Genomic DNA, 18,003 nt, shown 5'->3' with positions numbered 1-18,003 from the left:
GGCCCTGAAGCTGTTATAACATACAGCATGTCTAATAAATTGATCTAAATTACTGATTCGAATGAAAGAATGAAAAATGTGTTCTCTAGTATTAATGCTTTCTTTGACACTGTCCTCTGAGAAGTGTTGCTACAAGGAAAGTTGACTGCTGGTTGTGGGAGCTACAACCTCAGCCACTAGAGTCCACCATTCCTTTATCACTTTAAACAATGCACTGCAGCCTTTCTCACTCCTCAGGAGCATTTTGAATTAAAAATTGTTACATTACATTTTAAATAAGAAGTTGCAACTAAGCATAAATGTATTTCATTTGGTTGCTGAAATAATACTTTTGTGTTGAAATATTCTTCAGGTAATTACACTCTTCGAGTTGATTGTACTCCTCTTCTAAACCAGCTGGTTTACAAAGTGGCAAGAGAGGTAAATGATAATACCTGGCTTCACTACTTCATGAGGAATGGAGAGCACATCTGTCTTCATTAGCTACATTTATTTTTAAATTGATATCAGGAAACTGATGAGGCAATTAAGTAGCAACTTACTTAATTTTGAGGAAAAAATGTAATAAATAACTTATTTCCTGTTGTCATTGTGACAATGCTAAGAAATGAAGTATTAAAAATAAGCCAAGGAAGTTAGAAATTGGTCATTGTAGAAATCATTGGAATTTATCACCACATAGTTCACTGTATGTCAAGGTAGTGAGTAGAATGGACACTAGTTAGTCCAAAGGCAAAAGGGAGACTATCTGCAACTGGTGATTACACAGAAACCCTCTAAGAATTAGACTTATCATATATTAAATGCTCTTGAGAACTAAAGCACATTGAATTTCAAAATAAGATCTGATAATGTACTCATACTGTCTGTACCCTTTATTTGAGTAGTTCTGCTGTACAGAGAGCAGATCTTACAGAAGTGTCGGAGATGAGCTCAGTGGTTAAGAGCACCTCCCGATATTTCGGAGGACATGAGTCTGGTCTCCCAGCACCAACAATTGCCTGTAATTCCAGCCCCAAGGGATCTGACCTTTTATACTTCAATAGGCACCTTAACACACATGGTGCATACACACACACACACACACATACACACACACACACACACACACACACGAACCAACCAAACCACCACACATCAATACAAGCAACATGAATATTTAAAACAAAAGAATATAACTGTAAAATTGTTTGCTGCTTTAAGGTCAGCCTTAATGAAAAAGTGCCATGTTATTAGAGGTTCTTTTTCCTAATCTCTTTAATCTTGCTCTACCTGCCTGTTTACTGCTAATATCTCTAAAAGCAGGCTTTTTCCCTCAAACAAATGTGCTCTTTTTCCTCTTGATGGTAACCTTACCCTTTTGTTTAAACTTATTTCCAGTTCTTTTATAGGAAGGTCTCACAATAGTATCTTTCCTAAAAGCAAGTGTAAAGTGAATCTTTATGATTCAATACTTCAGAATATGTTTTTATGATCTGTACTGTAGTAGAAAAATAGTTCTTGTCTTTGATGTCAGAGGTGATAAGAACTTTTGAATCAGTAACTAGAAGTTTTTGTTTGTGAACCTTGTGCAAAAGCATGAAGTGAATATCGATGGCCATACAAAGACCCTGGCAGCTAATGTGGCACTTCCACCATCCTGTAAACCAGTTATTATAATTTCTTCCACACCTGGTATCTTAGTTACTTTTCTATTGCCATAAAGAGACACCTTGACCCAAGAAACTTATAGAAGAAAGAGTTTCCTAAGGGCTGACTGTTTCAGAGGGTGAGTCTGTAACCATATGGCAGTAGGCAGGCAGGCAGGCAGGCAGGCAGGCAGGTACTGGAGCAGTAGCTGAACACTTACATCCTTACCTGCAAGTACAAGGCAGAGGGAGCATTGCAAGTATAACCTTAAAGCCCACCCCAAGTGAGACACCTCCTCCTTAAACAGTTCCACCAACTGGGGGTCAAACATTGAAATATATGAGCCTAGGGAGGTATTCTCATTCAAACCACCACCCCTACTAAGTCAAATCATCAAGGTGACACTAGAAGTGTAAAGAAAAGCAGTTGCCTGACTCAGCAAGGAATGGAGCAAATCCTACTAATGCAGATAGTGCATCTGGTGGAAGTAGTTCAGATTGACCATGGCTGAAGGCCACAAGGATGGGTCATAAGCCAGTAGTATACTGGACATTATGACTCTAGAAAATGAAGAGTATACCTACCCTTCCACCCACCCCATCAGCCTTCTTCCCTTTTCTCATATTTATGCCTCTTTGGATCTTTAACCCACTGAGTTTAAACAGGGCTATCCTTATGAACATGCTGTAGTAGTAGCCACTAGAGCTTGCTGGACTCACCAATAGGTACAGAAATAAAGATAATAAATTCTCTTCTTCCTGTATACATGAATAACCTTGAACTTATTTCCCTTCTATTATTGACTACTTATAGTCCTAGTCTTATGCAGGCCTAATGCAGGCAACTGCAAACACGATTATTTTAAGTTCATTCTATGACTTGTCATACCAAGGAAATAACATTTTGAATTCTGTCTTAATCAGGGCTTCTGTTGCTATGATAAAGCACCATGACCAAATAGTAAGTTGGGGAGGAAAGGTTTTATACGTTCAAATCACTTTTCATCCTCAAAAGAAGTCAGGACAGGAACTCAAACATGGCAGAAACCTGAAGGTAGGAGCTAATTAAGAAGCCATAGAGGTTGCTTTTTACTGGAATGCTTCCCATGACTTGCTCAGCTTGCCTTTTTTTTTTTTTTTTTTTTTNTTTNTTCGAGACAAGGTTTCTCTGTATAGCTCTGGTTGTCCTGGAACTCACTTTGTAGATCAGGCTGGCCTCGAACTCAGAGATCTGCCTGCCTTTGCCTCTCTAGTGCTGGGATTAAAGGCGTGAGCCACCACGCCCAGCCTCAACTTGCTTTCTTATGGAACATAGGATTACCACACCAGGGAGTGGCCCCATGATAGGCTGGGTCTTGATCATCAATCACTAATTAAGAAAATCCTCTACAGGCTTGCTTATAGCCCAATCTCCTGAAGACATTTTCTCAATTGGGGTTCCCTCCTGTTCTATGGCTCTAGCTTATATCAAGTTGAATTAAATTTGGCAGTGCAGATCTGTTCTCTTTATATTCAGCTCTTACTTTGACTCTGTGCCATGTTGCATAATACTCCTGGAATCTTGGAGTAGGAGTATAAGTATCCTGTTGTAGGATGGCCACTTCACAGTTACTTATCCTCAGAACTTGGGGCAGCCATAAACCTCTATATTCACTGCCATCTCCTACTTAGAGAAGCTTTTCTGATCAAGGTTTAAAGTAACAATTGTCTATGGATATAGACATAAAAATTTAGAAAGTAGTTTGACACAATGTCAAGTTAGCAAAAGGAACCACAGGTTTGACAACACTTAACATACAAATCATGCATTTACCAACCTGTGGGAATGGCCTCAAATGCAGTTAGAGAACTGTTGGTTAACCCCACAACCATGATGCCACTATTGTACTAGTGTGTAAATCTTGGTGGGTTAATGTTGAACCTTTCAGGTTCACAATCACTTATGACTATGGATAACTTTACTATGTCCTACTATCAAGATGTATGGTGGTGTCAGCAATGTCTCCCCATTTAATTCTGTTGGGCAGCCTTGATATTTGAAAGAGAAGTATTTCTCATAGTTTCTGGCATTTGAATTCTCGGTCCCCACTTGATGGCACTTATTGGGGGGTTTAGGAGGTGTGGCTTTTCTGGAGGAAGTATATTACTGACATCGGGCTTAGGAGCCTTAAGGTCTTGCCCTACTCCTGGTTTGCTTTCTCTGTTTCATGCTTGCTGTTCAAGACGTGACTCCTCAGCTTCTTCTCCAGCTGCAGTCTCTTAATCTTCTAAAATTGTAAGTCCAAATAGGCTTTCTTCTATTAGTTGGCTTGCTCATGATGCTTCATCAGAAGAATAGGAAAGTAACTAATGTATCAACCAGAGTGACACTAATAACCTATGTTGTTGGGGCATGGGGAGGCTTCTTGCACTTTCCAGACCAAAAAATCATAGGGAGAGACTCCACTCTTGGTATTGCGAGTTTCTTTCTTCTTTCTTTCTTTTAAATGAATTTTATTTTCATGAAAATTATTTTGGTCACAGTTTTTCTGTTCCAAACCCCTTACCCTCCCAACTCTATGCCTTTGTTCTCTCTCTCCTCAGTATTTCTCTCTTGCTCTCAAAATATAACAAAATCAAAATAAAACAACAAACAAATTAAGATTAAATACAAATGAACAAAATAACAAAACAAAAAAATCCAAAGAACCCTCCAAAAACCCACCCAAACCAAAAACTAGCAAGCAAATAGAGCAAACCAAAATGAAAAAAAAAATCAAAGAAAAAGCACAGGAAACATGCACTCACAAAAGAAAAATATCCAAACAAAACAATATGAAAAAATATAATTGAATTCATTTTGAGTTAGCCATGTACTGCTGGACATCAGGCCTACCCTTAAGCGTGGTTAATATGTACACCAAGACACCAGGGGGGAAAACTAATTTTTCCTTTGTAAGTGGATATTAATTGGAGATAGCTTCTTCGTTAGGGGTGGAAGCTTGTGTTCGTTCCCCTTCTTAGCTCTGAGAGTTTTGATTGTGTTGGTTTCTAGAGTTGGCATTATCCACTTGTTATATAAGGTATCTATGTCTATTCAAACTCTTTTAAGATTTGTTTTAATGTATATGAGTGTTTTGTTTGAATGTCTGTATGTATACCATGTGCATGCAATGCCCACAGAGACCAGAAGAAGGTATTAAATCCCTTGGAATTGGAGTTATAGAATGCTGTGAACTACCAAGTGGGTCTTGAGAATTGAAACTGGGTCCTTTGCAAGAAAAGCAAGTGCTGCTTAGCTGCTGAGCCATTCCTCAGCCATATTCTTTTCTTTTTTTAAATTATTATTAGATATTTTCTTCATTTACATCTCAAATGCTATCCCCTTTTCCTAGTTTCCTCTCTGAAAGTCCCCTATAACCGCCTCCCCCCCACACACACCCTGCTCTTCAACCCACCCACTCCCGCTTCCTGGCCTAGGCTTTCCCCTGTTCTGAGGCATATAATCTTTGCAAGACCAAGGACCTCTCCTCCCATTGATGGCCAATTAGGCCATCCTCTGCTACATATGCAACTAAAGACACAAGCTCTGGGGGGTTCTGGTTAGTTCATATTCTTATTCCTCCTATAGGGTTACAGACCCCTTTAGCTCCTAGGGTACTTTCTCTAGCACCTTCATTAGGGGCCCTGTGTTCCATCCAATAAATTACTGTGAGCATCCACTTCTGTATTTGCCAGGCACTGGCATAACCGCACACAAGACACCTATATCAGGGTCCTATCAGCAAAATCTTTCTGGCATATGCAATAGTGTCTGGGTTTGGTGGTTAAATACAAAATTAAACTCAAAGGTATGATATATATATATACACACACACACATACATACATATATATCAACTCATGGTATTTGGCTTTCTGGGCCTGAATTACCTCATTTAGACTAGTTTTCCCCCCAATTCTGTTCACTTTCCTACAAATTTTAATTTTCTTTGGTGTTAAATGGAATTGCGTTTTATATATGTCCCATATTTTCATTTATTATTTTATTTCATTGCAGACTTTATTTTTATTTATTTATTTATTATTTCATTTCTTCATTATTTCATTGCCTGCTTTATAAGTTGAAGGGCATCTACTTCGATTCCATCTCTAGCTACTGTGAAGAGGGCAGCAATGAACACAAATATACAAGTATCTTTATTGTTAGGTGTTTGGGCATATGTGCAGGGCTTGTGTAGCTGAGTTAGATGCAGATCTATCTTTGATTTTGAGAAAACTCCACACCTGTAGTATATAAGTGTATAACTGTACAGTGTACAAGGGCTCCCCTTTCCTCACAGTAAAAAAAAAAAAAATGCTGCTTTGCTTAAGCATAATTTAAAAACTCTAAGTACTACTACTGCTGACTTATTTTCCAGCAAAGCAAGAGCTTGTCTGGTTGGATAAAAGGAATTTATTAAATATATGTACATTTTCTCCACTATCTTTACCGAAACAATTTAAAAATTTTATTTAAAATGTTAAAAAAATGAAATTGCCTTTTAAGTAATTGGCAAAGTTATCAACAACAGCCATCGTAAATGAAGTATTTGAGCTAGTTTTTTCTTTTTATTTATTTTTTTTCTACTCCTTTTTTGTTTGTTTGTTTTTGTTTTTTGAGACAGGGTTTCTCTGTATAGTTTTGGCTGTTCTCAAACTCACTTTATAAACCAGGCTGGCCTTGAACTCAGAAATCTGCCTGCGTCTGCCTCCTGAGTGCTGGGATTGAAGGCATATGCCACCACCGCCTGGCTTGATAGTTTTTTTCTTATCAGTTGCAAAGCATATTTTTGTATACTAGAACATGACATGTATCCACGCAATGAAAGTTGATACTAATGTGCACATAGAGTTATATTGGTTATATACTTGCTCCAGATCCTGATACCCGCTGATTGATTTTCTAGATCTCCAGTCCTGATGATGGTTTTGAAAGTAAATCACTTTATGAAAGCTGGCTGGAAAAAGACCCTTCACCTGAAAATAAAGAGTGTCCTAGGTAAATTCATGTATGCAGATTTTCTACCCTGGGATAAATATAAATAAGGATTCCCCTTTTCTCTTGCTTCTCCAAACATGCAATTCTTGGATGGCTCATTAATAATTTAAATGGATTTAATAAAGCTGTCCACTCAGCTGCTGTTTTGCTTACTAATCATCTCAAACACGTTTTGTTGTTGTTGTTGTTGTTGTTTTGGTTTTACTTTGCTTTGCTTTTTCAAGACAGGCTTTCTCTATGTAACAGAGGCCTTGGAGTCCTGGTCTCACTTCATAGTCCAGACTGGCCTTGAATTCACAGACATCCGCCTGCCTCTCCCTCCCAAGTGCTGAGATTAAAGTTGTGTACCACCTTAGCTGGCTGGCTTCAGACATGTTTTTTGTTTTTGTTTTTGATGTGCAGTGTAACACAGATAAATATTGTTTTGAAATTTTTCAATTAAACTGATTTTGTGGTGGCTTGACACATGGCTCAGCAATTAAGAGTGCTTGCTGCTCTACTATCTACTAGAAGACCCAAGTTCAGTTCCCAGCACCCAGAGGATCCAATAGTTTCTTCTGGCTTTTGTGGGAATCTAAGTACACTGTAGCTGTCTTCAGACACTCCAGAAGAGGGAGTCAGATCTCGTTTTGGATGGTTGTGAGCCACCATGTGGTTGCTGGGATTTGAACCCTGGACCTTTGGAAGAGCAGTCCAGTGCTCTTACCCACTGAGCCATCTCACCAGCCCTTTTGTGGGAATCTAAACATCATGTTACATACATACATACATACATACATACATACACATATGAGTATAAGTAAGATGATGCATATGGTGATTTTGCTATATATTTCTCATTATCTAACATTCTTATGTAACTTTAATTTCAGATATGTAGTAAGTGCTTTAAATAATAGTGTAACTGTGTGATAATAATGTAAAAATGTATTGTGTGTGTTCATGTGTTTGGATATGCATATGTATATGCATATTTGTGTGTGTGTATGTGTTGTGTGTACATGGTGTATTTATGTGTGTGTGTGTGTTGTGTGTACATGGTGTATTTATGTGTGTGTTGGTTGATGCTGGGTATTTTCTTTCATTGATTTCCAACTTATCTTTTAATTTTATAAAAAGATTTATTTTTAAATTATATGTGTATATGTGTATCTGTGTGGGTATATACATGTGCCCTTGGAGGTTAAGTAAGTTGGATAAACTAAAACTGGAATTTACATCCAGTTTTGAGCCACCTGATATGATTCCTGGGAACTGAACTCATGTCCTCTAGAAGATTTGTATGTGTGTGCTTTCAGTCACTGAGCCATCTCTCCACCTGCTCAACCTTACTCATTTTTACTTTTTCATGGTAGATGATTCATTGAATCATCTGGTGTGGTTGTGAATTTCCAGTACCTAATTGTCTCTGCCTCTGACTCCCAACACTGGGGTTTGAGATGTGAGTGGCTAAGACTGGCTTTTATGTGAACTGTGCATAGCAAGCACTTTGTCTACTGAGTCATCTCCTTAGATTCCTGTATTTTTATTTTATATTTAATAAAGGAACATTATCAATAACCACCTATTTGTGTGCTTTCCTGTAATCAGTTTAGATTTTTACTCTTTTTACCTTATCTCATTCATGCTGTAGTAACTTTTTGAATTTATTATATGTTTATCCGTTTTTATTACAATGATTACAGAATGGCAATTCCTAAAATTAGTGGAAAGTGTTTATGACTTCATTCTATTTTCTAAAGTTTTCTTTAAAATATATAATTACTCCATTTCCCCCTTTCCTTTCTTCCCTCCAGCCTTTCCCATGTACTCTTTTAAATCCATGGTCTCTTTATCTTTAATTGGTGTTACATATATGTCTGTGTGTAGATGTGCACAAACAATTCAATCTATACAGCATGAGCTGTTTATTTTTTCTGGACTGGCCATTTGGTTCTGAATGACCAGTTGGTGTGTTGTTTCCTGGGAGAAGACTATCTTCTGCTCTCATCTTTTCTTAGTTGTCTGGAGGTTTTTGTCTATGGCTAATCCTTCTTAAGCTTTTCTTCTTCCAATATTAGCATATCTACAGGTGTTTTCCATATTTAGGCAGCCATGTTGGTGAGACTTCCTGGGAGTAGATTTTCTGGCATTTCCTGTTCTCTGGATCTTAAAACCTTCCTCTCTCCTTTTCCACAATGATCCCTGAGCCTTAGGTTCAGGGGTTGTGTTGTAGATATATTAGTTGGGACTGGGCTCCCCTGTTGATCAGGCATTGTTTTCTGTACTGTATCCTGTGACATTCCTGAAACTGTTTAAAATTTCTATAAGTTTTCTGGTCGAATTATAGAGATCTCTAAGTATCATATTATGTCATCTTCTAAAAGGGATAGTTTGATTTCGTTCCTATTTGTGTTCTGATAATTTCCTTCTCTTTCATTATAACTCCATCTAGTGCTTCTAACACAATATTGAAAAGAAGTAGTGATAGCATAAATCCCTGGGATTTCTTTAATTTTTTTTCTCCATTTAGAATGATGCTGGTTGTGGGTTTGTTCTCTCCAGTCCCACTCATTCTATGACTTTTATCATCAAGGCATGCTGAATTTTGGCAAAGAAATGCTGGATTTTCTGTATCTATTAAGTGTGATTGTACCTTTTCTGTCAATTTCTTTGCCATATGACATATTTTGACTTTGTATGTTGAACCATCTCGGCATCTCAGAGACAGAGCCAACTTGGTCATAATGGGTAACATTTTTGATGCATGTCTGTATTTGTTTTACCCATATTTTATTGACTATGTTCATCAGAAAATGTTGACTTGAGGTTTTCTTCTATTTGCTACACCTTTATCTGATTCGGGTATTAGAGTGATACCGGCTTCATGGAAGGAGTTTGGGAACACTCTGGTTCTATTTTATAGAATAGTTAAGGTCTTCTTTGATACTCTTACAGAATTCTCTTTTGATCCTTCTTGCCAAGGACTTCTTATAATTGGTGGTCTTTTTATAACTATTTCAAAATCCTTATTTGCTGTGGTCTCTTTAACCTGTCCATCTCTTATCTTACTGGCATAATTTTGGTGATTTAGATGAACACAGAAATATATCCATTTCTTTTAGGTTTTCAAAATTATTGGAATACAAGCTATTAAATTATTCCCATATAATATTCTTATTTTTTGATGTCTGTTTTAATGTTTCACTGTTCATTTCTGATTTCTGTTAAATTAGTTCTGGTTTTGTTTTGTTTTCTTTTCTTTTTTGTGGGGGTGGAGTTAATAGGGCTAAGAGTCTGTTGATCTTTTTTATCTTCTCAAAGGGCCAACTTTTCAATTCATCATCTTTTTTTTTTTTTTGGATTTTTTTTCTCTTTCTTGCTTCCTTCCTTCTTTCCTTCCATCCTTCCTTTCTTTTTTCATTTCATTACTTTCTGTTCTGAATTTTATTATTTCTTGCTGCTGACTTTGTTCTTTTTTTTTTTTTTCTAAATTAGAGAATGGCATCATTAAATAATTTATGTACTTTCTGACTTTTGAATGTTGACACTTAGAGGTTTAAATTGCATAGGACTGCTTTTAGGTCCTAGGATCCCTCAGAGATTTTGTGGTATTGTAATATTTTGATTTTCACTTAATTCCAGGAAATGTTTTCTTTTGATTTCTTCTTGTATGCATTCATAACTCAGTAATACGTTGTTTAATCTCCATGAATTTGTGTATTTATTAGGGTTTTGTTCACTATTGGTTTTAGATTTCTTTTGTCAGAGATGTTACATGGAATATTTCAAATTTTCTGATTTTGTAAGAATTTGTTTTGAACCAAGAATATGGGAAAAAGAGTGTTCCTGTGCTTGTTTAGTTAAATATATTTTCTTCAGTGTTTTCCTGGATTTTTAATAGATATCTTCTAGGTCCATTTGATATATTATGTCATTTAATTTTGTATTTCTCTTATTTTTGTCCTTCTAGCTGAGTGTCATTTTGTTTTTTCAATACTGTCTTCATTTCTGCTATAGTCCTTGTCTTAGGGTTTCTATTCCTGCACAAACATTATGACCAAGAAGCAAGATGGGGAGGAAAGGATTTATTCAGCTTACATTTCCACATTGCTGTTCATCACTAAAGGAAGTCAGGACTGGAACTCAAGAACATTAGGAAGTAGGAGTTGATGCAGAGGCCATGGAAAGGTGTTTCTTACTGACTTGTTTCCTCTGGCTTGCTCAGCTTGTTTTCTTATAGAACCCAAGACTACCAGCCCAGAGATGGTCCCACCCACCAGAGACCCTCCCCCCTTGATCACTAATTGAGAAAATGCCTTATAGCTGGATCTCATATAGGCATTTCCTCACCTGAAGCTCCTTTCTCTGTGATAATTCCAGCTTGTGTCAAGTTGACACAAAACCAGCCAGTATAGTCCTCTTCAATGTTTCTCTTTATTGAATGTTGTTTTCACAATCTGGATTGTCGCCATAATTTCAGTCTTACATTTGTATTTTATGAGAGATTACTCAGGCATTTATTCTTTTTAAGTTCACTGAGCTACTTCTTTCTTTCTTAAACCCTTTGAAATTTTGATGAAATTTATCACTGTTCTTTGAATTGCATCCTGGGATTTATCTAAGTAATTCTCACTAGCTGAACTGATGGATTCTCATTCATTCATTCTCTCTCTGTATGTATATATATATATATATATATATACATATATATGTATATATATATATGTATGTATATATATGTTGGGGGGTACTACCTTGATATTTCAGGATACTATGTGTATTTTGTGATGAGATCTGGGCATTGTGCTATTTATTTTCACTTTCTCGCTCTTTTTCCCTCTTTGTCTCTCTGACTCTGTCTCTTTCTCTCTGTTTCTCTGTATGTGGGTATGTCTGTGTCCTTTCATATAACACTTGGCTTATTGGCAAGTGTCATTATCCTCTAAGCTAGCTTGCTGGTCCCTAAATCAGTCTTGGAAAGAACAAAAACAAAAACAAAAACAAAACTTTAAATGTGTTTGTCCCATTATAAAAGTTTCATATGCTTATTCAGCAGAAAATAATAGACTCTTTCTGTACACAGCTTGAGGTGGACTATGAAAATGGTTCATTAAGTGGTTTTAACCTTTCTGTTCATTAAATTTTTTTTTTTTTTTTGGCTGTAGTGTTCTACAGTACTGCCAAACTCTGGTCATATTCAGTGAGCTTATCACATTAATATTCTAGCAAATAATAGAAAAGCTTCAAGATTGTTTAACTTTTACTAATTCCTATAATAATTTGCTATGAAAATTCTTAGCTACTCTTGAAGTAGGATTCGTTTTCCCATCTGTTTGACTTGGCACTATTTATTATTTTATGCACATATTCTATACCTAGAATCAATAAGCTGGGATCTGGGAGTGATTTTGAGGCTTACTTCCAAAGACTTGGAATTGCTTCAGGCAGAGCTCGCTACACTAAGAACAAGGTAAGCCATGTAATCTTTTCTAATATGCAGTGCATGTGTTAACTCTTCATTACTTTAACAAGATATCTGAAATAATCATCTCCTAAAAATATTGTTTTGGTTCATGGTTTCAATGGTCTCAGTCTATAATGTTTATCTTGGTACTTGTGGGATTGTGGTGAGTCAGCACATCATGGTGGGCAGATATAGTGAGGAAAGCTGCTCACCTTAGAGCAGACAGGAAGCAAAGAGAGATTGGAAGAGGTTGGATTAGCGCTTACTCTTCAAGGGCATTTCCTCAATATCTTTTTCTGAGGACAGTTCATTTTAACTATGAAATAGTGGGTTTTGTTATGACATTTTCATATATGTATACAAGGAACTGTAATGATGCTTGCTTATCCCCTCTTGTACTTTCTTCATCCCATCATAATCCCCCAGTCTTTCATCTACTTTCATGTCTTTTCTTTACATTTAGATGTCTGTATGTAGAGAAAACATTCCATTCTTGTTATTCTCTGTATGGTTTATTTTGTTTAACATGATGATTTCAAGCTTCATCCATTTCCTTTAACACTTAAGACATTTTAAGAGTGTCACACTGGAGTACTTGAACTCACAAGTTTCTTTTTGGGGTTATGGAGTGTGCAGCAGATATTCCATATGTAAACCATAGCAACATTTTACTAATATGAATTGTAATTGGCATCAGTCAATAGGTGGACACAGGACCCAAGAATTCCAGGCATACAGACAGACTGCATGCTCCTGCTCCTTTGTAGACATACTATGTAAGGGAGTGGGCTGTTCTGTGAATTCAGTACCACTAAGGTTTTCCAGTGAAATGGTAATTCATACAGAAATGCCAGATTTGTAGCTGGTTATACATGCTAATCATTTATACCCTTTTCTCAAAACAAAATTTGTAGGAAAAATCTTATTTTGTTCTGGGGATGTAGCTCAGTTAGTAGAGTGCTTGCCTAGGATGCATGAAGCCCTTGGTTCCATTTCCTAAAATGGAATACGTTAGGACATCCCTGAAATCTAAGTACTTGGATCGAAACCAATGTGGAACAGAAAGTCAAGGTTTGCCGGGCAGTGGTGTTGCACGTCTTGTTCGAGTTCCAGACCAGCCTGGTCTACAGAGTGAGTTCCAGGACAGCCAGGGCCACACAGAGAAACCCTGTCTCGAAAAATTAAAAAAAAAAAAAAAAAAAAAAGTCAAGGTCATCCTTGGTTACACAGAGTTTAACATCAACCTGGACTAAACTCTAACTTAAAAATAAATAAGTAAAATCTTATTTTGTAGTCTAATTATGTAGATCTTATATATATTTTAAATTTTATTTATTTATTTTATGAATGAGTACAGTGTAGCTACCTTCGGACACACCAGAGGAGGACATCAGATCCCATTACAGATGGTTGTGAGCCACCATGTGGCTGCTGGGGGTTGAACTTAGGACCTCTGGAAGAGCATTCATTGCTTTTAACTGCTGAGCCACCTCTCCACCTCTTATATGCTTTTATTGTTATTGTTGCTTTGGTTTGGTTTGGTTTGGTTTGGTTTGGTTTGGTGCTTTTCCCCCTTAGTGGAAATGTTTTGTTTGAGGAACATGCTGAGCTAGGGTTGAGTGTTATCAGTTGCCCTTCCATATATTCCCATTGTTACCTATCATGAGGCAAGGTCTGTGGGTAGTGAATAAAGCAAGTTTCTTCCACATTTTAATGTTTGTCTTTTCACTAGTTTGTACTGGATAGTCTATCTCACTGTCATTCAACTGTTCTGATGATTGCAAGTACTTAGATATGGTGAACATGTGCTATGTTATTTTGATAACGTCACAAGTTATATGTCAAACATTAGTAGACTTAGATTCTTTAAATATTAGTCAATTCCAAGCCCAAAGTACAATATACTGATATTTGGCATGTACATAATGCACATTGGATGCAATTTGACTATCTAAAATACAGCCAATGAGAAAGAAGCAAAGATAGAACCAGAATAGTGCAAATTAGATAAATAAGCACTGTATGTTAATATTCACTATTTACTACAGCTGACCACCAAATAACCTGGGTTTAAATGGTCCTTTTACATGCAAATATTGTTTGAGATTTTCCTACAATTTGGAAAAAATTACAGATTACATACTCTAGAAATATGAAGATAAAGAAAAGGTAGGCCAATTTTATATAAAATATATGTAGATAAGTGTATCTCATCTTTTACTGCCATGAAATATATATAAATTAATGCAAAAATTTAAATTATCCAAGTTGTGTACATAATTATACATGGTACCATTTGCATATAATGAATTGTAAGTAAATGTAAAGATGTCACATTAAGTTATAACTGTATAAAACTAAATATAGGGGCTCACAACCACCCGTAATGAGATCTGATGCCCTCTTCTGGTGCTTCTGAAGACAGCTACAGTGTACTTAGATATAATAATAAATAAATCTTTAAAAACAAAAAAACAAACAACAAAAAAACCTAAATATAGTACACAATATACTACTAAAGTAGTTTTATGGCTATGTCCTGTCACACACTTGTGGTGTGGTGTGATTATTTGTAGTATTTCCCGAAAGTGCCATGTGACACTAATCGTCTGTGCTTGAGCTCTTTACTTCTCTAGCAAGTTGCATATTATAGTAAAAAGTGATCTTTCATGGGTCTTTCATATTTTCACCATACAGAATGCACAGAGTGTTGTATGTAATTTTTGAAAACACACTTCCCCTTGCCCGGTCTCCTTGCCCAGTGCTGTGGCCCCTCAGGACATAGCTCTGAGACACAGCCTCTGCTGGCTCCACTTCCACCTGCCCCTTCCTCCTGAGGACACCTGGAGCCGTGGCTCGTGCTCTACCCACCCCAGCTGCTGGTCTTGCCACCACCAATGGCCACCAGAATCTTACCCAGCACTTTTTAGCCCCGTGAACGTAAAACATTGGAGACTTTATATTTTAAAACTGATCAAATAACTAAAAGGCTGGACGAAGAATATCCTGCCAATCCTCCATGGGCTTCACCATTGCCTGCAGAGGCCACAAACTATTGGTGCCCGGAGAAACCTACACTTCTGGAGCTCCTTATCCACTCCCCGTTTGTCTGACTCGAATCCTCTCCCTCCCCTCTTCCTGTCCTGCCCGGAAATCCTGCCTTCTCTTTTGCCCAGCTTCTGCCATCTTTATTTTGCCAGTCAACAATTAGGGAAACAGGGAAACTCCCCCAACAACCGAGCATACAAAATATATGTTGCTTATATTATTAGTAGTTTGACACATGTACTTTCAACTATATGGCAATTAAGTTGGTTCTCCCAAACTTCTATGTGAATCATGGGTCAACTGTGCATGAAAAGTGTGACTTAGCTTTTTATCACTCTGTTCAATATTACACTCTGTCACCAGTTTGAACAAAGTTGGATAGTATTCAGGAATACAGTACATTAGAAACACAGGACTGGAAGAAGTGGGGTTGAGGATGATGAATCAGGATGGAATTTTTGTGAACAAGTAGCAGTAAGAACGACAGTCCTGTAAAAAGATAGAAGATGGTAAAAAACTACAGTTAGGATACAGAGACCAAAGACCTCACTCTACTTCTACATTATAGTAACATGTGTTAACGTGTTCATTACAGATACTCCCAGGATGTTATCAAGGGCTAACAGCATTTGATTGAACACTATTTGGTTAGAAAAATAATGCATTACCTTTGAGCTCTGTAAACATTAAGCTACCCAGAACTTTTTATACCCTTGATCAGTTCATAATTTTTATTGTTCTGGTTTGAATACATATTTCTTTATTTATTAAGACTAAAAGGTTGAATGATGGTTACATATAATATAAAGACAGAAATATAAAAATACAAATCACTGAGCATTTTGGCTCTGTTTAGATTTTAAATTTGTTAAATTGGTGAAATCAGGGCTGTCATACATGTATTTTTAATTATTTCTATGATTAAAATACTATAAATTGAACATTTAATTTTTGTTTATTTCTCAACTCCTCCATTTTAGAAAACAGATAAATACAGTAGCTATCCTGTATATCATACCATCTATGAGACGTTTGAATTAGTACAGAACTTTTATGACCCCACATTTAAAAAGCAGCTGTCTGTGGCTCAGTTACGAGGAGCATTGGTATATGAGCTTGCAGACTCTGTGGTCATTCCTTTCAACATTCAAGACTATGCAAAAGCCTTGAAAAACTATGCAGCAAGTATTTTCAACTTATCCAAGAAACATGACCAGCAATTGAGAAACCATGGAGTGTCATTTGGTAAGATATTTTTATATAGTTTAATGTAAATCTTTTTAGCTCCTATCATGGTCAGTGCATTCTAGAAGGGATCTGTGCTAATTTACTGTTGGGAGCCATCCCCTGGCTCACATGGACCAGGGTTACTCCTGGGAGGCAAACTGGGGCTGAAAAGACAGAAACTAGGAGGTTGAGAGAAAAATGGAAGCCAAGACAAGGTTCCTGATCAAGGCTCAAAAGTTTAATAAAAATCTGTGCTTATAAAGGGGGAAACCCATCCCCTGCCCCGCTGAGTTTCTTGATGTCCTGATGCCAAGTTGTCAACACAGCCTTTTAGCAGTAAGTCGCCAATTTCACAGGTTACAGTTAACCCAGGAAAATCTTGGGAGGACCAATTCAGCCTCTCAGCAGGTGGCAGGCAGTGTCACACAAAGGAAACCAACTGAGTCAGAAGAGCTGCACCGCAGGTGGTCTGCCTCAGTGGCCTAAAGTCTGAACCAGCCTGCTTTAGGCTGGAGGAAGTTACAATTTACTAATTATTTTTGCTAAAAACTTAAATACTGACTTAGGGATCTGACTTAATATGAAATGTCTATGATGAATCCATTACTCATTAAATAGTACTACAAACATTAAGTTGTGTAAATATTTTTCTATATTATTGCTTTTATTAATATCCCTACATAGTAAAAATTATAATCACAAGTCCTATTATGTATATATTATTATTGCCAAATATATTCATCAATATTTGCATATATGAAGGTGTTTTGCTTAGATATAGTCAGTATTTCCTTTTAGAACTCGCTGCTAGTAACCTGCTTTTTAGAAAGTAGGGATGAAATACAGCACAATTCTGTGATATTAAACACAGGATCTGGAAGGAGTTGGCCTGACTCAGTTATTCTCTCTTCCATTTACTATCTGTGATCTTTAGAACATGCCTAAACTTCCTTCCTTCCTTTCTTCTTTCTCCTGCTCCCCACTTTCTGGTTTTTTAATGACAGGGTTTCTCTGTGTATTCCTAGATGTCCTGGAACTCACTCTGTAGACTAGGCTAGCCTTGAACTCAAGAGATCTGCCTGCCTCTCTGACCCATGACTGCTGTGATTAAAGGCATGTACCACCACCACTCCGGTATTGCCAGTTTCCTAAGCATGAATAAATACAACACAACAGAGTATTAGGAAATATATGGATCAGTAGTGATTGACCCTAAGTGGTTAGTGAATGTTGCCTACTGGCACTAATTATAACTACTTTCTCTCCTGCCTTTTAGATATTCTTAGTATATGAAACATTATTAGAGTAACAAGAAGTGCAACTAAAATCAGAGAGAGAATAGAATTTGTTATTAGTGATATTTCGATGTTATTTTGATTATTATATAGGATTAGTAATCTTTCTGAGGTAATAAAGAACAGCAAGTATTTTACTCATTTTAAATTAAAAATTACATTTCTTAAAGTCATAGATGTCATATAATACTATGTAAATGTGAATATCAGAGGACAATTTGTGGGAGTTGGTTTTCTCCTAGAATGTAAGTCTCAGGCATTTAATCAGGCATGGCAGCAAGTGTGCTTACCCAGTGACCCATCCTGCCAGCCCACATGTATTTCTTTTTTTTTTTTTTTT

The 18,003-nt window shown here is 36.8% G+C and overlaps 1 protein-coding gene across 1 annotated transcript in view; it reads left to right on the top strand.

Moving 5' to 3' along the window:
- Window positions 1–18,003, top strand: part of Naalad2 (N-acetylated alpha-linked acidic dipeptidase 2) — a 68,826-nt gene that overhangs the window by 42,216 nt on the left and 8,607 nt on the right. The window contains exons 15-18 of the mRNA XM_021172007.2: window positions 353–420; window positions 6,556–6,647; window positions 12,009–12,099; window positions 16,122–16,386. Coding sequence (XP_021027666.1) covers window positions 353–420; window positions 6,556–6,647; window positions 12,009–12,099; window positions 16,122–16,386 — 516 coding nt within the window. The remainder of the gene's footprint in view (window positions 1–352; window positions 421–6,555; window positions 6,648–12,008; window positions 12,100–16,121; window positions 16,387–18,003) is intronic.

This window comes from Mus caroli, chromosome 9 (assembly GCF_900094665.2).
Source record: "Mus caroli chromosome 9, CAROLI_EIJ_v1.1, whole genome shotgun sequence".
Classification (NCBI taxonomy): Eukaryota; Metazoa; Chordata; class Mammalia; order Rodentia; family Muridae; genus Mus; species Mus caroli.
This window is presented reverse-complemented; position numbering and strand designations above follow the sequence as displayed.